We start from the raw sequence: 24,741 nt of genomic DNA on the forward strand, positions 1-24,741 counted from the left end.
TTTAAGTTATTTCACTGTGTCAGCCACTGACTACACGTAGTGACCTCAAGTCCATTGTGCTGTATTGGAGGTTCATTCATACAAGAAACCTTAACCTGCTACCACTGACTACATCCTTGACATGTCTTTATCTTAAAAAAAAAAGAAGAAAGAGAAAAGGATGAAAGGATGGTATCTAACAGTGCAGCTTGTGTATTTGTTACTAGGGAAACAAACAGCAAAGAGAAAGAAACCCTCAGTGTCCTTGTCATTTGGATCTTTCAGTAGAGAAGCAGAGCTTGTGTTAAAACAATGGAAACACTGTTCAGCTTTCAGGATCCTGTGCTGTCCTTGCTGAATGACAGACACTTCTTTCTCCCCCTTGTCCATCTTGTCATCTCTGAAAAGGAGAGTCATTTCTACATTCTGCACTGGATTGCTGGGTGGTTCTTTATTCATGATGTAGACTTTAATCCCTGATTCGTGTGACCTGGTCGGTTCCTAACACCTACACCAAGACTGCAGCAGGTCTCTTGAGGTAAACAGAAGAGAGAACCCTGATGCTGTGCTCATGGCTGTGGCGAAGCAGGCACGGCAGCACCAGCAGTGCCAGGTTTGTGCTGCTTTGAGCTTGCCCTGACGTGAGGGGCAGGGCAGCAGGAGGAGCCTGCGAGGTGGCACCTGCAGGGCCGGGGCTGGGGCTGTGCCAGGCCCACAGAGGCAGGGGGTGCCAGGCCATTAGGCCATGACTGGCACCTCTGGTTCCAGGCAGTCCAGACGTGTCAGCCACGGCTCATCACCTCCCTGGGAGGGCTGGGAGGAGATTCAGAGATCAGCACTGCTTGTGCCCAGACTCTCTGCTCACTGCTGAATGTCACTGTACCACATCCCATGTAATTTCTCTATCAAACTATGCTGCATCCTTGCTTCTTTTTCTGTTCCAATTATTATCTTGTTCATCTTTAGCTTTTGCCTCATCTAACTCATCTTGTGGGGACTGGATTAGGAAGCTGGACTTGGTGCACTCTGAAGTGTAGCTAAGTAAGTCCAAAGGATTATCACCTTCCTCCTGTTTTTACAAGACTGCAGCTACCAGCACCAGAGCTAGGGAGATGATGGGAAAATTGCAATAAAAGCCCTACTGGAAATACTCTCATAGTATTTTGTGTCCTGCTGTTTCAACAAAGCATATTTCTTCTTTACTCTGCTTTTTTGTACTGTTCCAGACTGGCTGTTAATTTGCCATTAAGAAAGAAGAAGGACATGACAAAACACCTGAATTATATTATAATAAAAGATCAACATTTAAATTATATTTAAAAATGGATGATAAAATCAACTAGCACATGGTTTATTGATCATAGCCGCTAGCTGAATTGTAATGGATTCCCTCTCTCTAGTATTCCACAAAGTACCAAAGCCCCTTGGATAAAGAAAACAAACCACTTGGTAAAGATTATGGAAAAAAGAAAACTATGTCAGGACTGACAAGAAAAGGAAGCGGCAAACATGTTACTGATGGTGTGTGTTCATGGCATGACAGCAGAGCCCTGCCTGCGGGTACAGAGCAAATGACACCCCCGTCATGGGCTCCAGCAGGTTGTGTCCCTACGCTCCTCTTTGTCTGTGGAAATAAAAAGGGTACAGCCAAAATAAACCAGGGGGTGGCTTTTATTGACTCTTTAAAGAAAAACACGATCATTGCCAACAGACCTCACTTGGGAAACTACTTGTATGTGAGTTGTGTTTTGGCTCTCTAATGTTGAAATTTGTTCTTTTACACCATAACACCTGTGTATTTCTTCTCTATAAGCAATGAGCTTTCTCCAAACTCTCTCTCTGGAATCAAGTGCTCCAAACTATCCTCCTTGTATTTCAGCCTCTAAGTGGCCTTTTTTTCCTTAATGTTTTTTCTACAGCACTTACAGTTTAATTTTACCGGACCAGTGGCACCTGCCAGGGTTTCACTAATTCCTGCAGAAACGCGGAGGACAGCTGCTTTCTGCTGTGAGCACGCACTCTGAGCAATCCGACATAGCCGACTGCACCGCTTTTTTGCGGGCGGGACGCGAGCCGGCAGCCTGTGCCGGGGCTCGGTGCGTTACCTGTCCCGGTGCCGGTGCCGGGGCTGCGGCGGCGGGGGGAGCGCGTTTAACGGCCGCTGCGCCCCCGGCCGGGGCAAAGCAAAACAAAGGCGGCGGCGGCGGGAGCGGAGCCCGGGCGGAGCGCACGGCACGGGCACGGCACGGGCACGGCACGGCACGGCACGGCACGATGCCTCGGCCGCCCCGCGGCCCTCAGCGCGCCACACGCGCGCCCGGCCCCCGTCTATGACCCGCTCCCACCTCGGTGGCCGCCGCCGAGACGGTACCTTCGAGGCGAGGGACCCGCCGTGTCCCGCCCCCCTCCCTTGATCCCCCCTCTTTGTTTTTCGGTGAAGGCCCGGCGCGGAGCTCTCGCTGCCCGCCGCGCAAGGACCGGGGGTCCCGCCTTCCCTCCTACCCGTGGCCCCTAAGGGAGAGGGGCCCGGGGGCTGCTCGGAGCCCGGGCTGGGAGCGGACTCGGCGCAGCGGTGAGTACCGAGCGGGCGAGAAGCGGCCGCTCTTCCCTGTGCTAGGATTTGTTTTTTTGGAGAGGGGGAGTGCGGGGTACGGGCGGAAGGCGGCTGCGAGAGGAGCCCCGTGCTGCGCCCCGGCCGGGGGGCCGCCTCTCCCGTGTGCGCGGGGCCGCCGAGGCAACTTTGCTGGCGGGAGGAGGCTCGGGCGCTATTTATAGCGCCTGGAAATGACGGCAGCGCTGTCTGCCCGCAGCCTGCTCGGTGCGGGGCGGGTAAGGGCGGTTTACATAATTGAGGGGGGGCGAAGCTGCGCGCCGGGAGCCGGTGGGGTCCCCCCGCGCGGGGCCGGCAGCCGTGGGTGCCTGCGCGGGGCCGTGCTCGGGTGGCCGCGCGGCCGTGCCGCTGCCCGGAGCGGGGAGCGAGCCGCTGTCCCGCTGGCATCGCTGCGGGGGGACAGAAAAGGCGACGGCGTCACCCGCCGCGGCAGCTCCGGGGTGAGAGGGGAAAGGCTTTAAAGGCGCACGGCAGCGGCTCCCGCCCGCCGCGGGAGCGGGGTGTCAGCCCGTAACTTTCTCCGCGCTGATTTTCTCCTGTTGTTTCCTGGTATGTGAAGGTGCAAATGAGGCTCCTGTGGCTCCGTCTTTAACTTGGCGGTTTTACCCTGCTGGAGTAAGCTCACCGCAGGTTACTGACAGTGCGTGCACAGGCTGCGTCCGGCTCTTTGCAGCCGCTCAGAGACTGTTGGAGGGTGTTTCAGGTCGCTCCTTCCTTGGATCGCCGGAGAGGCCGCTCCGTGCCCCGGCCGGCCGTGCCCCGCGGGATCCCCGGGCCCGGCGGGGCCGCCCCCCCGCCACGCTCCCGGGGTGTTTGTTTACACATCCGGGCCCCGCGCGGCCCCGCCCCATCGGCCGCCCCGCCCCGGTGACGTCACGGGCGGCGGGCCGGGGCCGGGCGGAGCGCGGGAGCGCCGAGCGCGGCCCCGCGGCCGGGACAGCGCCGGGAGCCGCCGGGTGCGAGCGCAGGTACCGCTCCGGGGGCACGCAGCGGCACAGCGCGGGCTGTGCCCCGGCGGAGAGCGAGCGGGAAACGGCGCGTTCGGGGTTTTGCGCCGCTCTGTGCGGAATCGGGAGCAGCAGCCCGAGGGACTGCTCGGAACTGTGAGAGGGAAGTGATTCTGTGTTTATTCGCCGTTGTTAGAGCCAGCTAGGAAATGGTTTGTTTTGAATTGTGCCTGTAAAGGCACAACAAGTCTGTGGTTCCTGTGGTGTGTATCAGACAGAGTCGTCTTTTTGAAGAGAGCAATATCAAATACAGTATTGTAAAATCGGCCTTGGAATTAATTTAATTTCTGTAGTTGAGGAGCTTGGTACATTGAATCTGGAAGAGTCCAGATTGCCTTTAGAAGTGTTTAAAACACTTCTGGGAATGCATTGACGAAAAATGTTTTCCTTTTACATTCCGGGTCACAGAATTGCTAAGGTTAGAAAAGGTCTGAGATCATTGAGCTCAGCTGTTAACCCCGGACTGCCAAGGGCACATCCCCAAGTGCCACATTCACACCTACCGAACTTCTGCAGGGATTGAACTCCTTTCAGTTCCATTTCAATTACTGATGGAAAGGCTTTAATTGAAGCCAGAGGCAAAACATCTTAGCATGTGGTGCCTTTCATTCTGAAACCCTGTTTTGTTCTGGCTGTGTCAACTTCTGTTAACCTAAATAGGATCTGTATCTAGCATTGAGCTCAAACAGGGAATTTGACAGAAACCTCATGTTCTTAGATCACTTTTCTCGTATATCTTCTAATAAATGTGGTTTTATATCTAACTTCTACAAGAGTGAACTGTTTTCTGCAAATAATGTAATTATTCTTCCCTGTGTAGTTGTAATAAGTTATCTTGGGACACTAAGTATATAATATTTGTTTATATTACTATTAATATTTGAGGCCTGCTCTTCATGCCAGATGATTAATATTTGAATATGTAAATGTATCCTTTATCAGGTGCTTCCTCAATCACTCTGATGTGTAGATCCATGCTTTGGATGGCAGCTTGTTCCTATTGCTGCTTTATTTTTTTTGATTGCCTGTGATGTGTTACATGTCTTGTTTGTGGCTTATCTCTGTTTTTGCAATTCTCTATGTAAGAAATTTTCTGCTAGCAAGTCCTTCAGTAGTTTGAGTTTTCTCCTGCTTAGGATTAAAAAAAAACTAAACTGAAACTCCTTTAAGTTTTGCTGTGGTTGTCTCCTGTGCTAGGCCTGCTGTACAGATTACTTTCTCAAGGCTTCTTTTGAAGCAGTGACTGCTTCCTGTAAACAGACTTTAGTTTATGTGGCTTTCACTATCTGCTCTAGCTGTGTTAGCAGCATCCTCCTGCTAGAAGAGTGGTTAGTGCTGCCCTGCACACAGTTTACAACTGTGATAAGGCATTTGCATGCTCTTAGCTGGATCAGCAAACTGTGAGTTCTTTATATTCTCTCATTTCTGTTTGTGCTATTGACCCGCTCAGGAGTCACCTGCCAGCTGTGACAGAATTGCCTGTGCAGTGTTTGGAGCACTGTTGGCGTGGTGCATGCACAGCCTGGAGCTGCTGGCCTCTGGCAGACCAGGAGATGTTATCAGTGTTTGGCATGTTTCGTTTTCAGGCAAATGAAAAAGGTTTGTTTCCATCCCAGCAGAAGGCTCTGGCCTGCTCTGACATGTACGGTCTCTGAAAGGCACTCTGAGGATTAGGGATGCAGTTGGGTGTTCTCTGTGCAGAATTTAGCTTCAGTATCAGATTGTGGGTTTGGTAGCTTCCATTGAGGCTATTCTGGTACAGTGAGGAAGTACCTAATTAGCTTTGATCAGGTCCTTTGCCTAAAGGCATAACTCTGCAGAGCTTCAAAGAGCAGACACCATCCCTGAACACGGTGGCAGCGTCTTACTTGGTATTTGACTTAGAGCCAGATGAGATCCTGCAAGATTTTTGCTGAAAACCAAAGTGCAAATATATAAAATAGATTGACTGTTGGACAGATCAAGTGTTTTCCAAGGTTTCCAATGCTTTCCTAGTTGCTTGCTGTATTGGAACTGTCCATTAGAACTTCAAAGACAATTAACTTCTTCTCATTCTCTACCTTTTTAGTGTGAATTTCTGCATGGATGTCTTAAAGAGTACACCTGGTGTATTGTAGAAAGTGCTTGTGTTTCATGGAGAACTGTTGGAATCTCGTCCCTCATTAGAAGTGTGATGGAGTAGAAGCCATTAGTGGAACAGAACTGCTTTTTGCTGTGTTGAATGGAACTTGAACTGTGCAGTTCCTTAGAAAAAGGGGCCTGTAGTGCAGCCAGGCTCCAGTTATTTGCTCCAAATAATGCTTTGCTTTATGGCTGGACTTGTTGAATAACAAGTTAACTCTGGTCTTGTAAGCTGCTAATTGTTCTGCTCTTTTCACCTACAGGTTGTGACTGTTTCTCTTCTGTCATTTGTGTGGAAAGTGCCACACACACTCCAGAACAACAACGGCTTTTGCTTGCATATTCCAGTGTTTCTTTTGTCAGCGAGTTCAGCAAAGTTGTAATTCTTCAAGTGCCAGCCCTGAGCTGAGTGAGGAGCCACCAGCAGAGATGGTAAAAATGACAAAGTCAAAAACGTTCCAGGCTTACCTGCCAAACTGTCACCGAACCTACAGCTGCATCCACTGCAGAGCCCATCTCGCCAATCACGATGAATTGATCTCCAAGGCAAGTGGTTTCTTTAGGGACCTCATGAATTATTTCTTAACCAAAATGGTTGTCACTGTGACACCACTGCCAGTAGATAAGGGATGCAAATTGATACATACTTCAAAGTATCTTCCCTGGGTTCACTCTTGGGTCATACATGTTGTGTACAAAGAACTGGATGTATTCTGAAAACTTCTGAATGTGACATCAAGGTTGATCTAATATATTCCCCATGTGAACAGCCTGTGGCTGCTGTCAGGTGGGTGCTGTGTGTGAGCTGTTGTAGCTGGAAAGTCTGCTAAGGAAAAATGTCAGAAGAAAGCATGGATCTGTGGGTAGGGAAATTATTCAGGTTATGGTTACTCCAGATAGGGATCTCTTTAGACTCTGTTGGACTGAAGGTCACAAAACTGTTTCCAGGGTGTCCCACTTGTGTTGTGGAATTTGTAAACACACTTTTGCTGTCCACCAGCTCCTAAGGAATATGATTAGCCAGAGATGTTCAAAGTAGTTGGAGTGTCTGAGCTTGGAGAATAGGTGGAACCTTGAAACAGGCTAGGCCTGCCCTTCTTCCCTGTTGCTAGAAGAAACAAAGACTTGTAACGTATGAAATACGTAGGAAAGCTTGAAGTTTGGGATAAATACTTGACAGACTGGTTTATTATTTGCTTCAAACAAACTCCTGATTAAATTACTCTCTATGTTGTCATGGAGAAAACACTTAAGTTGCTTTTTAAACTTTTTAATACAAAATGTTCTATATAACTGTTTTGTCAAATAAAGTTAGTTCGAAAGGGTTTGACACTAAAAAAAAGTTCTGTCTGTTGCTCCTGCCTGTTTGTGTGTTCAGCAGCACTCAGGTGATGCTGCTCTTCTGTGCTGAAGAGATGGGAGGGCTTGACAATGCTGCTACTTCTGAATTTAGGTTTTCTGTGGGTGAGGAGAAAACATACCTGCTTGCTTATCCAAGGGCTATCAGGCAGTAATGGGTTTTCCACTTAATTTTTTTTACTTGAATTTTTTTTTCCCATGATGATTTCAGAATTTGAGTATGAGGCCTTTTTGGCACCACTGGATTCTAAATTACAGGCACTCAGGGTTTCATTATTCACTTCATGTTCTGGGCCAAAAAAAAAATACTGGGAGAGGTTAATCTTTCCTGAGCTTCAGGTTGTAGGTACTTACAAGAAGAAAGAAACTCTTTTTTTTGTGTCTCTTAGCATGTATTAATTCATTGAGAAAATGCAATCCAAGCACATAGTTAATAGGAAGCTCTTCTTTTTGTGGACTTAGATTTTTGCATGCCAACTAAGCTGCCACTACATGAGCCAGTTTTCTCCAAGGGCTCGGGAGCTTTGGTCAGCAAAATACTTCAAATATGTTAAGCAAATCATGTTCATTTTAGAGCTTCATAAATAATTTCAAATGTTAAGAATCAAATTTTCAATTCAAAGAAAACATAGAGGACTCTTCAAAAATCTGTAGTAAATACAAAGAATTACTTTTAAATAGTTTCTAATGGTGTTGGGAAAGGTGTTAAAGGTGGATTTTGCTTGATTTCTGGCTTCCTTAATTTTTGATGAAGATACTTTACAAAAACATTTGTACTTGCAGGTTGACCATATACTTATTTGACAGCTGATTCATATTTTGTTGATTTAAGATTTCTTAACCATATTTTATTGTCTAAATCTGTATGGTAAAAGAGAAATGCATTTAAATGTGTGGTATATTTTTGTATGCTTTTAAAATAAAAAGAACATTTGTCATCTATTGTACTTGTATTTGGGACATAGCTTTGGAAAACCCATCTTCCTTAGGCTGAAACTTTACATAATCCCAACATGGGAGATGTTCTTCTGATGGGAACAACTGCAAAGCAATAGATAGACTTGGATCATTAAAAATAAGTACAGCTGGCCCTGGGGAGGATGGGGAGTGCAAATAAAATTTGATTTTTTATTTCCTGAACTTCTCTTGAAGTGCCTTCATTGAAGCACATTATATGCGATGAACTTGGGTAAGTGGGAGAGATGGTTTTTTGACATATTTAGAATCCTAGTTACTGTAACTTTTCAGATGCAGGAAAAAAATCCCAAACAAACATAAACCAACCTGTAGTGTTCTGTACCATCTAAAGTTAAAGAACAGTGTGGTTCCTGGGCTGGTTTGGATTTATTGGAGTAAGATAGACTGTTCAACCTGACTTCCCCCCACTGCCTTACCTCGAAGGCCTAGTTCAAAGCCCACGCTCTGTGTTACATTCTCTAAATACAATTTTTGCTTGTAGATTCTCACTTCACTCCAAATGCTTCCTGTACCATCTCATGTCAGAACACAGTGCCTCAGGTTCTCTGCAGCAGATAAAAGACAAACAGTTTTTACTTAATGCCTGGCTGTAGCTGCTTCCTTTGGGGGCTGTCCCTCACCCCATCTTTTCTGGGTACATGCTGATTCTTTCTTCCTCATGTGTGGTCAGGGAAAAAGAAACAAAATGCATGGTGCACTTCTAATTTAAAGCAGCTCCAGCTGGCTTTCTAATGTGCTTTGAGGTATAAGAATTTATTACACCTGACACTGTAGTGGTGTTTGACTTGAAGATTAAAAGATAAAGCTATACTGTGACAGAGTGGTGTTTCTCTTAAATGTTGGTCTGTCATGGAAAAGCAAAAAGTGCTGCATATTTCTGTCAATCATCCCTTTGATTCTGATCCTAAGAATCTCTGACTTCAATACAGATTTGCAGTTCTGCTTTTGAGAACTGTTGATGCCAATTGTCTGACAAGGATGGCAGCATACACGAATCACCTTTTCATTTTATTTCTGTTCTGTTTGAGCAGCAGGATCTCTTTCTTGCCCTGGAATGAATCACAAAGCTCTCTTTTTCTTGTGCCCTTGCTGGTGATAAAATGGCAACCAAGAGTCTTGGCAAGGACTTAGAAATAAGAACACAGATTAATGAGACAGGACAAAAATGTGTTACCTGCTCAAGTGAATTCAGTTGTGGGTTTGGTTTTCTCTGCAGCTGTGAAAGGATGCTGTGTTGCTCAGTATTGAAATCAACATGATGTTAGTGGTTAGAACATACACTTCTAGAGGTTTTCACTCTGTAATAACCTTGTGTTTTCTGCACCTGGGGCAGAGCTTGGGGAAGGGGAGGGTGTGGAAGAGGACTGGTTGAGATTAGGAGCCCCAAACTGGGAGGTCATTGGCAGTAGAGATAATGACAAACATTTTTCTGTACAGCTGAACACATGCACGTGTGTGTTACCATAACGATTTATAACTCCCAGGTTATCTTGGGGTAACCATTGGTTTGAAGGATACCCAGTAAGAGAACTAACAAACTGTGTGTGACTTTGAATTGAAGTCAGTGCAAGTCTGAGGTGGTGTCAGGTGCACCTTAGAGGGGACTGATTTGTGTTGCCAGCAGGTCTGTGAGTGCTGGATGTTCTCCTTCTTTGGTGAAGGCTTCAGAGTCTGTCAGGATGTTAAAGTATTTTTTAAAATACTATGAGAAGGAATAAACCAATCATCACTACACTAGGCTATGTTCACAAGATGGGGAAGAACCTATGGCTTTTTAAAATTTCTTTAAAGAGGCAAATGTTTTTAGAATCATATCCTACCATGACTGTAGGCACAGAAGAGAAGTAAACTATGAGCAAATAACCACAGCTCTTAATGAAGAGTAAGGCAAGGAGCTGATGCTGTATAGGAAGCACTTAGTTAATTTAAAATTGATACTTTGTAGATTTAAGATATTGAAACAGCACATAAAAAAATTACCAAACAAATATGTTTGGTCAAACAAACATAATTTAATTTTGAGAGAACATCTACAAGACTTCTTGAAGTATAGGGGAGGTTGCCACTTGTGTGGCCTAAATAAAATGTTATATATGTGCTGCTCTTGGAGCAATTCTGGAAAAAATTTTATGGAAGGCCTGATTGAAGGAGCTTTCTTTTGGTTTGTTATGTAATACAAGGAAATGTGCCGTGATTATTAAGAGTAGTTAATTTTATAGGAGAGCATAAGTTCCAAAGCACTTGAGAGTAGTTTGTGCTTGCTAAGTTCCAAAGTTTAAAAATTCAGGTATGATCCAACAAATTACAAAAAAATACAAATACTTCATAGAATCTTGGAATCTATTGAATATACTACAAAGGGTAATGTTTTGCTACTCAAGGCTGACCTGCTTGAAAGACTGTTGGAGCATCTTCCAGTGTGCCTTAATTCTGGGAATGGAGAGAATTTGGATTACTTTGTATGGATGTCTGTATAAATACTGTCACTTCCTTCTGTCTCATTCATTGCCAAGCATATCTGACCAGAGGGGAAAAAGTCATGTGAAGTCACAGACAAGACTAGATGTGTCAATATTTTCAAGAATGAGTTCTGCACAAAGGTATATACATATATATATATATATGTAAGTGTTATTGACAGCACAGGGAAATCCTGCACCTTGTGAGTGAAAGAATGGTCTCGATGGTTCAGTTTAGTTCTCCAAGGCATTCAGTATGATTGCTCTTCTAATATTGATGAGAAGGAAGAGTCTTAAGCCTAAATAGATGCTAAAACATTTTTAGCCTTCTTTAGCAATCTGTGGTTTTGTCCTCCACTGTTTAACTGATGAGATCAAGAGGAATTTTTTAAAGGGTTTATTGTCTTTAAGTAAATATGCTGTGCTTAGCTTGGTTCAATTTGTAATCCTCCTTTGCTTATGATATAATGAGTATTTAGAAAGATAGATGGGCCTGTTTTATGTATGTTTGATGGCTGTTTTTGCTCCCTCACTAATTTCATAAATATTCTGGTGATAATTTTTTTCCAAGAGGCTCTAGGTTTTTGGGTTCATTTTTTCTTCTGGGGGAAGAACCTAGTTTTTGAAAGAAAAGCAATCTTTGGAAAAAATCCAAGAGTATATTTGAAGGCTTAAAGGAGTTGGAAAGTGCAAGGGAAGTGTTCTACTCTGTGTATTTTGACATAATTATTTCTGAAATCCATTCAAGAAGCTGCATAGGTCAAGATAACTTGTCCTGCATAACAAAGTCTTCACTCTGGGGAAATATCATTTGCCAGGTTTGCAAGCATGCCGTTTTTGGGCAGAATTTTTTAAGGCTATTCTCTACATACTGAACTTTGTAACTTGCTTTATCAAATTCAATAAATACTTGAATGGAAATAAACTTTAAAAATAAACTAGTATTTATCATGGAGTCTTCTAGAAGTTGCCTCGGAAGCAGCTGGGCAGCAGCGTCTCTGGTGGTCTGCATTATTTAGGAGTTGGATGTGAGGGAAACACCAAGTGGAACAAATGTGGGGGTTTTCCTCTGATAATTTTTTTTGTCTCTACTTTATGTTGAATTCAGTTTTCTGAATTTATGTTGCAAGTCTTGAAATGAGAGGATATCTTTACACTCTCTGATGCATTTTGCTGAGGAGATAATTTCACACATCAGAGCACTTGTGTTTGTGGTTTACTTTAAGAATGCTGCCCCTCACAAGTACAATTTTCTGTATTTCCCAAATTTGCTTATTTGTCTAGAGAACTGATTCAGCTTGATCTATCTTAGCTTGTAAAGGGAACTCCAGCAGATGAAAGGAAATTAAACCAGATGAAAACCTATGGACTTCTTTGATTTTCCTGCTTTACTATTTTATTTCTGTGTTTGCAGTAGCTTGCAGACAGTGGCAATGCCCCTGGGCTTGCTCAGAACAAGGCCTGCCTTGCCCCCAGTCCATGCTAAGATGGCAGCTCCCCTGGATATTTGCTGCAGAGCATGATCTCTAGCCATGCAATCTAATCCCATCTCTGGCGAATAACTGATGCCATGAGCTTTTCAGTAGCATCCCTTCCCCCAGCCATGCCTTCAGCTGTGCCTTAGGGCAGTAAATACATGTTCTGCTTGACTGATATTTCCTTTCCTCCTGGGTAAAACAGCTACTCCTGCTGTTAGAGGTTAGGGTGGGTTTAATTTACAAGCACAGATCATACCTAATTCTGCATGTGTGTGCAAGTGAAACACGTATAAAGCTTCTTTACTACATCATGTAGCAGTGACAGAGGTCTGTCACTCCTTCCAAACTGTTCTTGCAGGTGACTTCACTGCAGTTTGTAAGCACAGTTGGACATTGTTGCTGATACTATTAGATGTTCTGGATACTTTCAGCTGTGCTGAAACAAGAAAACATGATAGGTCTTACACATCCCTTTGTATTAATGGGTAGCTGGTCAAAGATACAGATTTTCTGAGGAATAATTTAACTCATCAATCAATACAGTGTTATTAATTGAGGACCATGAAAAAGCAGCCTAATAGCAAGTTTAAAGTTCAACTGCAGATATTAGTGGAACTGATAAATTGTCCAGCTTCTAAGTGAAAATCCTGGTTGCTGTGAGTCATTATTGATGAGAGTTGGTCACACTTGCCACCTTCTTCTAATTCCTCTCTACTGGGTACGACATATTTAAGGCTCAGTTTGAATGGAATGTTCTGCTTTAGTTTTGATTTATGTATAGTGCTTGTGATCTTGGGAGTGCTGAACAAATGTTGCACAGTTAAAGTTTGTGTTTGCATCGGTGATGTTTATTCTACTGAAAAGTGGTTTGTCTGGAGACTGGTTTGAACAGTTGTGCCTGTTAGTCCTTGACACTGCCATTCAAAGTACTTTTTTTCATTTTCTTGGAGGAGTTGACACACAAGGTGTTCAACTTGTCAGTCCCTTAAAATTCATATCAGTATACCTGCATCATACAGTGCAGAGTGTGAGAAACGTAGTCCTGGTAAAAACAAATGTTCAGTACTAATTTTTTTCTGGTTATGCAAAACATTCTGTTTATAGCCAAGTTACAAGCTTAGCAAGCAGCTCAAGCACCAAACTGAGTTGTCCTCTTTCCATTTCTAGTAGTAGGATGCATCAGAAAGTAGAACTCTGATAATAAATCTTTCTTACACCATTAAGATAATGCATCCATGACAGATGTATACCTTTTTGTGGTGTTTCAATACAGTTTTGGGGGAAAAAAAAATCAGCTGTTCATGTGAATAAGAAACTGAATGCCAAGTGCTGACAAGAGATTGATAATGATAATTCAAAGGCATGGGAATTTAAACTGGATGTCCTTGCAGTGCTTTTACTGCAGTCAGTGTACAGGAGTTGTGCATGGCTGGGCTGCACACCATTCAGTGCCCAGTGGAACACACATGATGGGGTTGGGCACTGGTTTTAAAGGGAAGTCTGAGCTGCCTGGACCCACGTTCTGTGTTCCAGAATGCAGTCACACAAGTTGCTGCAGGTTCCTGTTGAGTTACCTGAGTGATGTAAACATGGAGGAACTTGCTCTTTGCAGCTGGGCAAGGAAACAAATGTTCTGTGGCATGTAAATACAATCCTCAGCCTCTAAACACCAGTGTAGGTAAGAAAAGATGGTATCAAATGCATCAGTCATACTCTGGGAATGGGAAGCAAGGCTGGAATGGAGGAGCTTTCCACAGTGAGATGTTTGTGAACATTTTTTCTTTCTAAAATGTGTCACAGGAAAAGATTCTGTGTTGTTTCTCCCTCCACTCTACCTTGATAAACCTAAAAATTAGAAGGTAAATGGCCATTTCTGAGGGAAAATAAGCCTAGGAGAGTACAGTATATCTAGGGCAACAAAGCAAAGGGTGCAAGAAAAGTCAAGTCATCTTTAAAAATATATTAGGAAAAGAAAAACAGCTACAGCAGTGCTTTCCAACCGGTGGTTTGTATTTCATTTGGCTTGAATTTTTTTTCAGCTTATGAAACAAGAGAGGGGAATAGCTGCTTTTTGTGCTATTCCTGGCATCCTGTTACTGCCCTCTGCTTAATTTTGAAAAATGCAGGGTCAAAGGAGAGCTTTTGTTAGGTGATACTAAGTCAAGACTAAACATAAACTTGGCAGGGATAATTGCGTAAGATCATTCAGAAGATCTCCTGACTCTTGTTTTTTTCTGGAGTCTTTTTTTTTCTTCCCCAGCCTGCTGGGGAACTTCAGGTATGGCATATAAGTAGTTTAAAAATTGTTGTATAGGACCAGACAAAAAAAAACCTCAACTGACCACATTAATTTATATGTGATTGGTGTGTGTAATTACATATAAATAGAGAAGCTAGCACATGATAATGGAGAGTATTTCTTGGTGCTGTTTGAAAAAGAATTTGTGAATTCTAATTTGCAACATGGAATTTTTAAAGCAAGGGGAAATGGCTGCAACTTTTTTAATTTTAAGACTTTTTACAGTAGTTTAAATATCATGGTCATCATGGCTTTGGAAGTTCTTTTTAATAAATTCAGGTATATGAAACAAGGAAGTTCTGGTTTTACATTTACTTCTTACTGAATAAGAGGATTTTGGAAGTGTTTTCTTTACTTTTTCTTAAATTTTGCATTTGCACATCTGTAGTTTTCTCTAGATTAATGTGTTGTTTACCCAGCCTAGTTACTCATTTATTAATGGGAATTTTTTAAGAGTCTATATCTGAAGAGATTTTGTTTTCACCTGCAGTAAGCAATCTCTCTGTTTGTTACTGGCTCTGGTCTAGAGAGTCCTGGTTATTCTGCAGGAACTGCAGAGTGTAGGTCTGCATTGCTCTGCCGGTTTTGTCATGTGTGTTTAAGTATCTCAGGAGAACTGAACTAGTGGTGGGGTTTGTGTTTGTTTGTTTTAGAGGCAGCTGTAAGGATAAATTGCTTTCTGCCAGAGCTGTTCAGACTCTGTTCTCAGCTAAGTCTCCTCTTTTCAGGGTCAGTCCTGCCTGAAGTTTCAGCTTTCACTGTCCTGCACAGCCTGTCTGGTTTTCCTTGCCTGGTGAAAAACAAGACTTGTAGTTCTGGCTGGTGGAGACAGTGCTTTTTCTTTTGTCTTTGCTAAAGGTAGAACCTCCTTAGAATCACTGAGGTTGGAAAAGACCTGTAAGGTCATAAAGTCCAACCACAAACCCAAGAGCGACAAGTCTACCATTAAACTGTGTCCCCAGGTGCCACATCTGTGTCTATGGTGACTTCACCAGTGTCCTGGGTAGTCTGTTCCAATGCTTGACAACCCTTTTGCTGGAGAAATGTTTCCTGGTACCCAACCTAAACCTCCCCTGCTGCGACCTGAGGCCATTTCCTCTGGTCTTGTCACTTGTTAGGTGGGAGAGGAGACTGACCCCACCTTGCTACAACCTCCCTTCAAGTATTTGTGGTGAACAGTAATATGTTCTCTCAATACTTCTTTTACATGGTTGCTAAAATAATAAAATATTAGTGCTATTAGCTGTTAGGTAGAATTTTTCATATTAGAGATTTTACAAGTATGTATGGGCTGTATGTAACTACTCTGGCACTATTGGTACCTGGAGTAGTCCAGGGATTTCTTTAAACATTCTCTATTGCAGTATAATCTGGTTAGTGTTGATCAGAAAGGGTTAATTTATATGCATTTTCCTTTTACAAGGTGGGGGGATTTTTTTGCACACTATTCTGAGTAATAAAAAGACAACAGTTACTGCTGTTGTGTTACTAGTTGGTAGAGTGGCAAAATACCTATTTTAGTGTCAAATGACTTGTAATTGTATAACTAAATACATGTCAGGAGAAGAATCCCTTGCAGAAAGGACCTTCTGCCTATGATTTCATGCTCGGTATTACTAAAACCATGCTAAAGTATTCAGGTTGATATTTTCCTTCCAAAAACCTTCCATGTTGATCTAATGCAGGCTTCTGAAAAGTTGGTCTGTGATATTCAACACTAGAACCACAGGGATTCTTAAAAACTATTGTACTTTCTTTGCATCATGGATAAAGTAGTTAATTTTCTTTGAAAGTAGGTTAGAGAATGGAAAGGCTCAAAGAAAAAAGAAATTAAGACAGTTTATAGATTTTTTTTAAAAATGGAGTTCAGTATGGAAGGGAGAAGAAAGGAAAACTCAGTTCCAGGGTGATCCTGTTTGGACAGGAAGAATGGCTGTGTCTAAATTACCAAGTCATTCACTGCAGAAGGAGCCAGATGAAAGCAGTGGTGTGTCTGACACAGGTTTGGAATGTTTTACCTGTGCCTGGCTCTGTTTGCTCACAAGGATGTCTGCAGGATCCCAGGATGTCTGCAGCTCACATCCTGAGCACAGCTTCAGCTCTGTGTCTGCATTAACATTTTAATGCATGGAAGAACTGCTGGTTCAGTTGGTTCAGAAGGACCAAGGGTGCAGTTCCCAGGCACTGAAACTGCTCCACAAGCCAAACCAGCCCTCAGTAAGTGTGGCTGATTAAGGGTTTTAATTCAAAACTGAGCTACTGCTCTGAACTAAAACATTAATTTAGAACCAGCCAAGAAAGTCTGAGTGCCATCGTTTGTCCATCATTTATCAGGAATGTGAGAGATTGGAAGGCATATGCCTGTGGTCAGGCTTCTAATGGTAATGCTTGTCTTACTGAAATGAAGCTGAGCTTATCTGTGAATTTTAAACTGATCAGATGCATTTCCTGAGTACAGTATGCTGGTTTTATGCTTGGTCCAGAATTTCACTGCTCTTATATCAAATGATGCAATGAAATTGAAATAAATAATCTTTTGGCTGCAGCAGGGGAAGACAGAGGAGATGGGAGTAATTCCCTTTGAGTTAAAAGCAGATTATTTCAATTAGCATGAAGGATGTCTAGGAAAATTAGTATTGATATCATGCAGAGGGGTAGGAAAATCTATGTTTTGCTTGCATTATGGACGTTGAATTTTGAGCAATAACACTTGACAAAGTAAAATAAAATCATTATTAAAAATCCAATGTAGATGAAAACTTGTTTGACCAGACTTTCCTATAAAGAACTAGTATAAAGTAATTAACCTGAAATAGTTTATATCTGTGTTATCATTATATGTTTACTTACCTGTGTGGAACTATTTTTTTCTTTGGTGGCACTTGTGTTTTTAACATGTGCAATTTCTTTTTCTTTTTTCTTTTTTTTTTTTTTTTATGCAGTCCTTCCAGGGAAGCCAGGGACGAGCCTACCTCTTCAATTCTGTGTAAGTATGTGGTTATGGTTCTGCACAGCACCTGCAGAGTGTAACTTTGTGCTTCCCAAAGGGAAAACAGTTGGAATTCACATAGCTGCACTTTGCACTGTACTCACCAGCAATAGTAATTAAAGCGCTCCTGGGCTGGTTCTGAAGCATTCCTTTGCACATATACTAGTTTATCTTATGTTTTAAGTAATTCTGCTAAGAGCTGAAGGATTAGGGGAGTGTGTTAATGTGAAATTCCTTTTGTCCATGTAATGGTAGCTGTCTCGAGAGGAGCTGCCATTCTGAGATACTCCAGAAGTCACAAGATATTGAGTGACTGTAAATTTTCTTTAGACAACTCTGCTGTGGTCTAAAGAATTTCCCAGCCTGACAGTTGGATACATTTACAGGTTAATGTTTCAGTAAACTTGGTACATCTTTAATGACCTTGAATATTGCAAATGTGCTAGAGGCAAGAGGTCTCTGTGATCTTATCAAGGCTAATATTTGCAATCTTAGGCACGTCCTTCCCTTGATAGGAGGCTCTTTGCATTTGTTAATGGGTGTATTTTAAGTTTTTTTACATGCAGGATTGCATTTTTTGTCTTAATTTTTCAGCAGTGTTTTGTGTTGCAGCATTTTGAAAAAGATACAGTTGAGTGTCCTGGTCTATTTTTGACCAGGATAATGGAACTGTAACTGCAAAGGATTTGATTGCAGATCCTTGAAATTCTTTTAATATGTAGTCCTTCTGTGGTGACTTGGGATTTCTGCTATAATTCCAATAGGATGAATCTGGTACTACAGCAGCAAAAATGGCAAAATTTTTGCTCATATTTAAAAGTGTCTAAAAACTTGGTTTAGTCTTGCCTGATGTTTTCTGCATAGACTCATTTGTGGAAAAACTGGCTTGATGCAGTACTTCAAGAGATGTTTTGTTTTGAAATTGCTGTTTGTTCATCAGAGCTTAGTCTGCTGATCAGTAGCAAAGAAATATTTATGAGGCTTTTTTCTTGCTGCTATTTTGGAGCTGGTTCTAAATTCAGCTGTTGGTGCTGATTCACTGGTACAGACTTCCATTAGAGAGGTCTCAAATAGTTTTTGAAGTAAAGCCTGAAACTGTAGAAGTGTCCAGTTACTGTGTAGTGTTCTGTTCTCTGGAAGTTTAACTATTTAGCTTATCTTTGTTGCTGGCAGTAAGTGGGTATCACCAACAGTGACACCACAGCCACTTAAAAACAAAAAACAAACCCCTTTTTTCTTTCTGTCCTTCTGCTCAGTGTAACAGAGGAAGTTACTTTTGCAGCATTGAATAACTTAGGCATTTTTTAAACTACTTTTTGTCTGCAGAAAAAAGCTGGGGAACAGTAAGAAAAGAAACACACTCATCTGTTAACATAATTTCTCCCTTTTTTCAGGGTAAATGTGGGCTGTGGTCCAGCAGAGGAGAGAGTTCTTCTGACAGGTTTACATGCTGTAGCAGATATCTATTGTGAAAACTGTAAAACCACTCTTGGATGGAAATATGTGAGTAATATACTTAAATCCTCAATAAATATTTGCATGTTGAAGCACAGATGTTTGAGTAGCCATTGAGTAGCACCTTTGCTGATGGTTTATGTGAGTTAGCTCTGGTGCTTTTGTGTACATCAAGCTCTAATGTAGCCTTGCTTCCTTGCATCTGCAGAAATGTTGCAAATCAAGCATGAGCTATATGTGCTATTACAGCTGTCTTAAAATTTCTGTATTTGATAATCTTTTTGCAAGACTCTCAAGCACATGTGTACAAAACCAGGTGGGAGAAATTGTCAAAGTGAGTCTGTAGTGTCATGGACTGAAAAAGTTGGTGATACAGTAAAAATATGAATTACAATAAACAGTACTGAGCATGTTACTCTGTTTACAAATAGTGTGGACTCAATTCTGTTGTTTGAAAATTTACCTGTGCACTTGCAGCTGTGTTGCAAGTTTGAGGTTTTGAAAATCTTAGATTCTGGGTAGGATTTTCACTGATTCAGTGTACTTTCAGATCTTAGAAGTTTTCCTAATGCATTTCCTGTCATAATGAATATAAAGAAGAGCTTTTGAAGAGGTTTGCATTCCCTATTTTCATTACTTCTGGGAATAAATAAATAACATCTATAGCATTCCATTTCCTAACCTTCACTTTTAAAAGCATTAAAATTCCCCAAGCAGAGAGAGAACACGATCAGTTCTACAGCAAGATCTGTGCAGTGGATCTGCTGATTCCATTTAGGAGAAGTTTGCTTCTGTTTCCTTCTCAGTGCTTTTCAACCTCTCTTTTTTTCCCTCCTTCCCCTTACTTGGTATAACCAATATGGGTTGTTAACTGTAATAGCTCCTGGTTTATATTTTTATTGTAAGTTTGATATTTAAAACACTTAATTTCCTGAACTTAATTCAGTGTTGTCTTGATTTTTTATTTTTTTCCTTTCCAGGAACATGCTTTTGAGAGCAGTCAGAAATACAAAGAAGGAAAATTTATCATTGAACTTGCCCACATGATAAAAGACAATGGCTGGGAGTGAACCACAACCTTTTTCCTTCTGTTTGGACTATATTCTGTGGAACAGGCTTTACAAAGACTAATGCAAAGTAAAGGAAGAGCTTGGCTAGAGTGGCCCTGAGAATATCACTGAACTCTGAAACCTCACAAATGAGTAGTGTAGTGTAAGTGGCTATTTCAGGCCATGTTTGCCTTTTCTCCTTGTGTAAGTTCCCTCTTTTTGTACGTGTATTATTGTGTGAACAGTTGTTTTGGAACATTTTGAATGACCTTTTTCTAAACTCTCTCAGACTAGAGAAACAGTTCACTAATTGAAAACAGATTTTACTGGTTAGCATCTCTCTCTGACCTATGCCTTTAATGCTACTTCTGCTGTGCATGCTTCTTGCCTAAACACCTACACTCCAGTCCTGTAGAAGTTCTGTCCCTGAGCAGTCTGAAAGAATGTATGGGATGGGGTGCTTTTTTATATGTAGCAATTTCTGATGTGTTTGGCAGTGAAGAGGATGCAGTATTGTAGTTATTGATTTCTTTTTTCAAATTGAGTGTACCACAACCTATGTACATCTTGTAGGTGAATTGGTTAAAGGTACAGTGCTCACTTCAAAAAGATTACAATTGCACTGACTGAAGTTAGCAGGTCTCAAGTTGTTAGGAAAAGTTATGCCAGAGGCTTGGTATCTTAATGAAATAACATGGAAAGATTTTAAATCAATAATGCTATAGAATATGTTCCTTTAAGACCAACATATTCCCTAAGGAGTTTGCTGGATAAAAAATTTATAAAACTATAGCTTGCAAGATTAAAAAGACAGAAAAATATATGCATCTTCTATTTTGAAAAAAAAAATTAGTTGGTATATTAGGAAAAAACAAAGTTTTGGTACTGTACCTTTGCCAGTAACAGGGACTTGTGCATCAGTAAAGTTTTATGGCTGGTTCCATGTAACTGAATAGTCCTAATGCACTGGACAAAGAGGTTGATGTCAAGGAAACTTGTTGAAGTCTTCTGCTTCTGCTACATTTGAACAAAAATATTTATTTTTGTGAGAAATGGCCAGAGCCTATGACATGAAAATTAATATAGTACCTGTAGGAAAAGGAAGAGTAATAAGAGGCAAGGGAAGTTTGACTTGTTTTTTCATAAAATAAAATAGTAAGATAGTTTTTAAAATTTGGGGGTGGGGAAAGGGTTTCCCGGTTTGCTGGCTAAATCATCCCCAAGTATCTTTTTATAATAAAAATTTATATGAAGCTCACCTTCTCTTTTGTTCTCATGCTGTTTCTTTAATGGAATCAGTTAATGAGAGAAACTTCTGGAAATTATATGCACAATATGAGCTGTTGGTATCTGTGTATGCAAACTGAGCAACTGTGAAAGAAACGCTCGACATAAATTTGCTAACTTGATTTTCAAATTAAATAGTCTCTACAGACTTTTTGTATGTTAAATCTTTTTACTGCTTGAGGACAAACTGTTTGGAAAAAAACCCCTTTAACACTACATAAGTCCTATAACCGAACAATACAGAAGCCTTGCAATATGAAATCCCTTTCTCTCAATAACAATTCTAATATGGCACCTGTGAAATTAATCACAGGTGCTGCTGCTGCTGTTCTGTTTTTGGGAATCTCTCATAGGCTTTCTGAACTCTGCTGCACTTTAGAAATTGTCAGACAAGAAAAATTACGCCAATGGGTAGGGGCAATACAAATCTTTAAAACCAGCTTTCCAGTGTTTTTGTGGGGAGGAGTGAGAGGAGCATTCTCCCAGGTGTACACATTCTCTGTGATGCAGGCTGGCTAACCTGCCTGCCAGTTGTTGTCATGATTGATACCCATGAATTAAAAATGTAAGAATTAGGGAAGCAGTTCAAGCTGTTGGGTTTCAGTCCAGAGGCCTGAGGTGGTACAGTTACATTCAACCTGGATTTTGTGGCTTGCACATTGCTGCTTCGTGTTCACATCAGGTCTCATTTTTAGCAATGCCATTGGTGCAAGATGGGCTTGGATGTTGCCTGTCTCGTGCTCTTTTTGACCTGGAATTCTTGGGATTTTGTTTTCCACCATTGCAATGTATGTTGCCAACAAGGAAGGCATTAAAACTTCTATCAGCAAAAAGTTTGTGTTGGCTTCCAAGTCCTGTTGCAGTGTTGATACTTGTGAACAGCTTGTGTGAGGTTTGTGTAGCTTTGGGCTTTTCTTATTTCCTGGCTGCAGACTTGCTGAAGCAGTACACTGGACTGAAGGCAAAAGTAATGGCTGCTTTTCCAGAGAGAGTTGAAATTAAAGAAAATATGTAAAGTATTAAAGATTTTTCTCTCCAAAATTGGGGGTTTGGCTATCTCTTGTTAGTAAGCTAATGCTGTCTGCAACACAGTCTTATTCGTAGAAATTCAACCTCTTTCTTCAGTGCATTATTTATATTTCAAACTGGACATTTTCACCAAAACCTTAATTAACTTTGATGCCAAAGGTTGGGACTTCAAGTGCTTAGCACATAGAGCTTCAGACTACTGGCATAAAGAGTTAATGACCTATATGTGATGTTTATGGCTTTTAAGAGAACCAAACAAAGCAATATTCTTTTTGGTCTTTTAATAAAAGTGGATACTTAGAAGGAGTAAAGAGTAGAACTAGTACAGAATCACTATTTTATGCTGCCATGTAACAATTCTTGAGGCTTATTCTTTTGAGGGAATATGTGAATTTTCTTCCCATGTTGTTTGGCAGCATCAATGGTTATTTTCTCCCCTCATAAAGATACAGAGAATTCTTGTTATTGGTTTTGGTGAAAGTTGAATCCAGATAGCAATGACTGCTGGCTGATGTGAAGGGGTCAGTCTGGTCACTGAACCCTCCAGCAGTCATTTGAAAGAAAAATAAACTTACTTGAAAAAAAATTTTACTAAAGCATTTTCCCTCTAACCAATTTTTGTAATATATTAAAGATTATATTTAAAGTTTGTATGTGTTTGCTCTGGGCAAGTTTACTTCCCCTCCAACTTGAGCACTTTTGTTACTTGTACTGGTTATTTTTGGTCTTAACATTTATTTTGTATTTTGTTTTTTATAAATTGTAACAAAAAGCTTTTGTGAACCTTTGTTTCTTGCTGGCTCTTTCTTGGACCAAATGAACTGACTATGAGCTGGCTTAGAAGAAATGTTCATTGGGATGCATAGGAATTTGCTAGCAAAAATGTACATGTATTGAAAGTTTTTTTCACTGAACCTCTAAAGCGCCATGCCTGTCCTAAAGTAATTAATCATAATTTGGTGTGACTTTAGTAATCTGACCACACATTCTCTGTCTAGGTCCAAAATAATGGTTGTAACAATGGTTTTCCAGGACTGAGTCTGCCTCCAAACCCTAGAGTTTTTCTTTGGCCGGTTACTTTAAGTACTTTTTTGATTACTAAAAGGCAGTGCTGCCATGTATAAAAATCCTGTCACATTGCAAACTTGCTGTGAAATCAGCTGCAGAATTTGGTGAGGGATTGCTCAGCCTAACCACTCCTGCTGTATGCTTTTAGTGGCCTGGTAATCTTAATTTTATCTGCCAGTTAAAAGGGCCAGGATCTGAATTTCCCTTGTTGGTTGTGAGCTGTACAATGGCAAACTGTGTGAAGGAAGATTGTTATGGCTCCATCTTAACGTCCCAGTAGCAAGGCCCAGCAGAGCGACCAGTGTGGGTGGTGTGCCTTTGTGCTTGCAGTCCTTGGGAGAGGAGAGGAGTATGGCTTGTGACATTTCTTTGAGTAAAAAACTGGCCTCAGAGGTTCTGACCGAGTCCCCACTGGACCCATAAGCAAAGGCCATCTGTATTTCCTGCTGGTGTCCCCAAGGCTGGGGGCCAGGCTTGGTGGCCATGCACTTCCCTCCAAGCCGCTCGTAGGGCTCCTCCTGCCCGCTCATCTCAGCAGCCAGATTGCAGCAGCAGTGACCTCCAGACTCACAGACCAAACTTCACTCATCTCCAGCCTTGGATATTGGCCATGAGAGGAAGAAGCTGTCAAATTACTGTTAAACTTCTTGGACACTTTATTGGACTTCACTGAGACTCATGTTAAGCCAACCAGCAGTATAAACACTTACTGGAAAAGGAACAGATGCTTCAGAGGTTTCTTTTAAAAGGACTGTTACAAGTGGTTTAAGGTCTAAAGCATGAGTCATAAATGGCAGTTGAGTTGTGCCTCATTGTTTCTTAAACTCTTTAAAAACGCTTTCTTTTACAGGTGACATGGCTGTGTTGCTGTTTTGTCCTTGCAATACTGTACATCATTTGTTGTTTCACTATACTGTATCTATTCAAGGTATCACAATAAAAGCTTTCAATTGTTTTGTTGGGTTACCTGTTGGTTCTGTGCTATCTTTTCTTGCAAATTGAGTTCTCAGGCTTTATCCTCTGGTACGGCCAGAGAGAGAAGACAGTGCTCTTAGTTGCTCTTAAAAACCAATAAATGGGTTGAATCTGATTTTTATGTGGTTTTAGGACTGCCACAAACCATTTGGAGTTTTTCCTTTCAGAAATCTCTCCAAAACACAGACATTTGTGTTGCTATTCTTAGGGCTTTTGCCTATTTTAAGCCAATTTTTTTGTGGGACCTCTGCATAGTTAGAGTCAGTCTGGACAAGCCCTGAAATGAATGCTGAGAGGAACTGAAGTGTGGGTGTGCTTTTTGTTGTGTCAGTTGGATCAGCTGCAGACCTGAGGAACACTCTGAGCACTCCCTCTGTTCATTCTGCTTTGGCTGGGAGGAACTCCTGTAGCTTCTCTGACCAGGTTATTGGTCTTGTCAGTGATGTGATCCCTCTGGACTGCCTGAGGCTCAGAATGAAGTCATTCAGTGCACACTTATGTGCCGTCTTCAATAATCCATCATTTCATCTCACAAAGAGATAAATGCAAATCACACATAGTATTTCCATCTTGAGAAAATGGAAGATAGCCAGCCACC

The 24,741-nt window shown here is 41.6% G+C and overlaps 1 protein-coding gene across 2 annotated transcripts; it reads left to right on the plus strand.

Moving 5' to 3' along the window:
- Positions 1-2,111: 2,111 nt before the first annotated feature.
- On the plus strand, positions 2,112-24,134 carry YPEL1 (yippee like 1). 2 transcript variants are annotated; one of them, XM_039724265.1, is made up of 5 exons: positions 2,112-2,551; positions 5,982-6,264; positions 17,234-17,277; positions 18,675-18,783; positions 19,716-24,134. In XM_039724265.1, the coding sequence occupies exons 2-5, from the start codon at positions 6,148-6,150 to the stop codon at positions 19,803-19,805; spliced, it is 360 nt and encodes a 119-aa protein (XP_039580199.1). In that variant the 5' UTR covers positions 2,112-2,551; positions 5,982-6,147; the 3' UTR covers positions 19,806-24,134. The 2 variants fall into 2 exon arrangements, with proteins under 2 accessions (XP_039580199.1, XP_039580200.1); XM_039724266.1 differs by lacking the exon at positions 2,112-2,551 and adding an exon at positions 3,535-3,558.
- Positions 24,135-24,741: the final 607 nt, after the last annotated feature.

The sequence above is a fragment of the Passer montanus genome, unplaced genomic scaffold (genome assembly GCF_014805655.1).
Source record: "Passer montanus isolate IOZ18808 unplaced genomic scaffold, ASM1480565v1 scaffold53, whole genome shotgun sequence".
Taxonomy (NCBI): domain Eukaryota; kingdom Metazoa; phylum Chordata; class Aves; order Passeriformes; family Passeridae; genus Passer; species Passer montanus.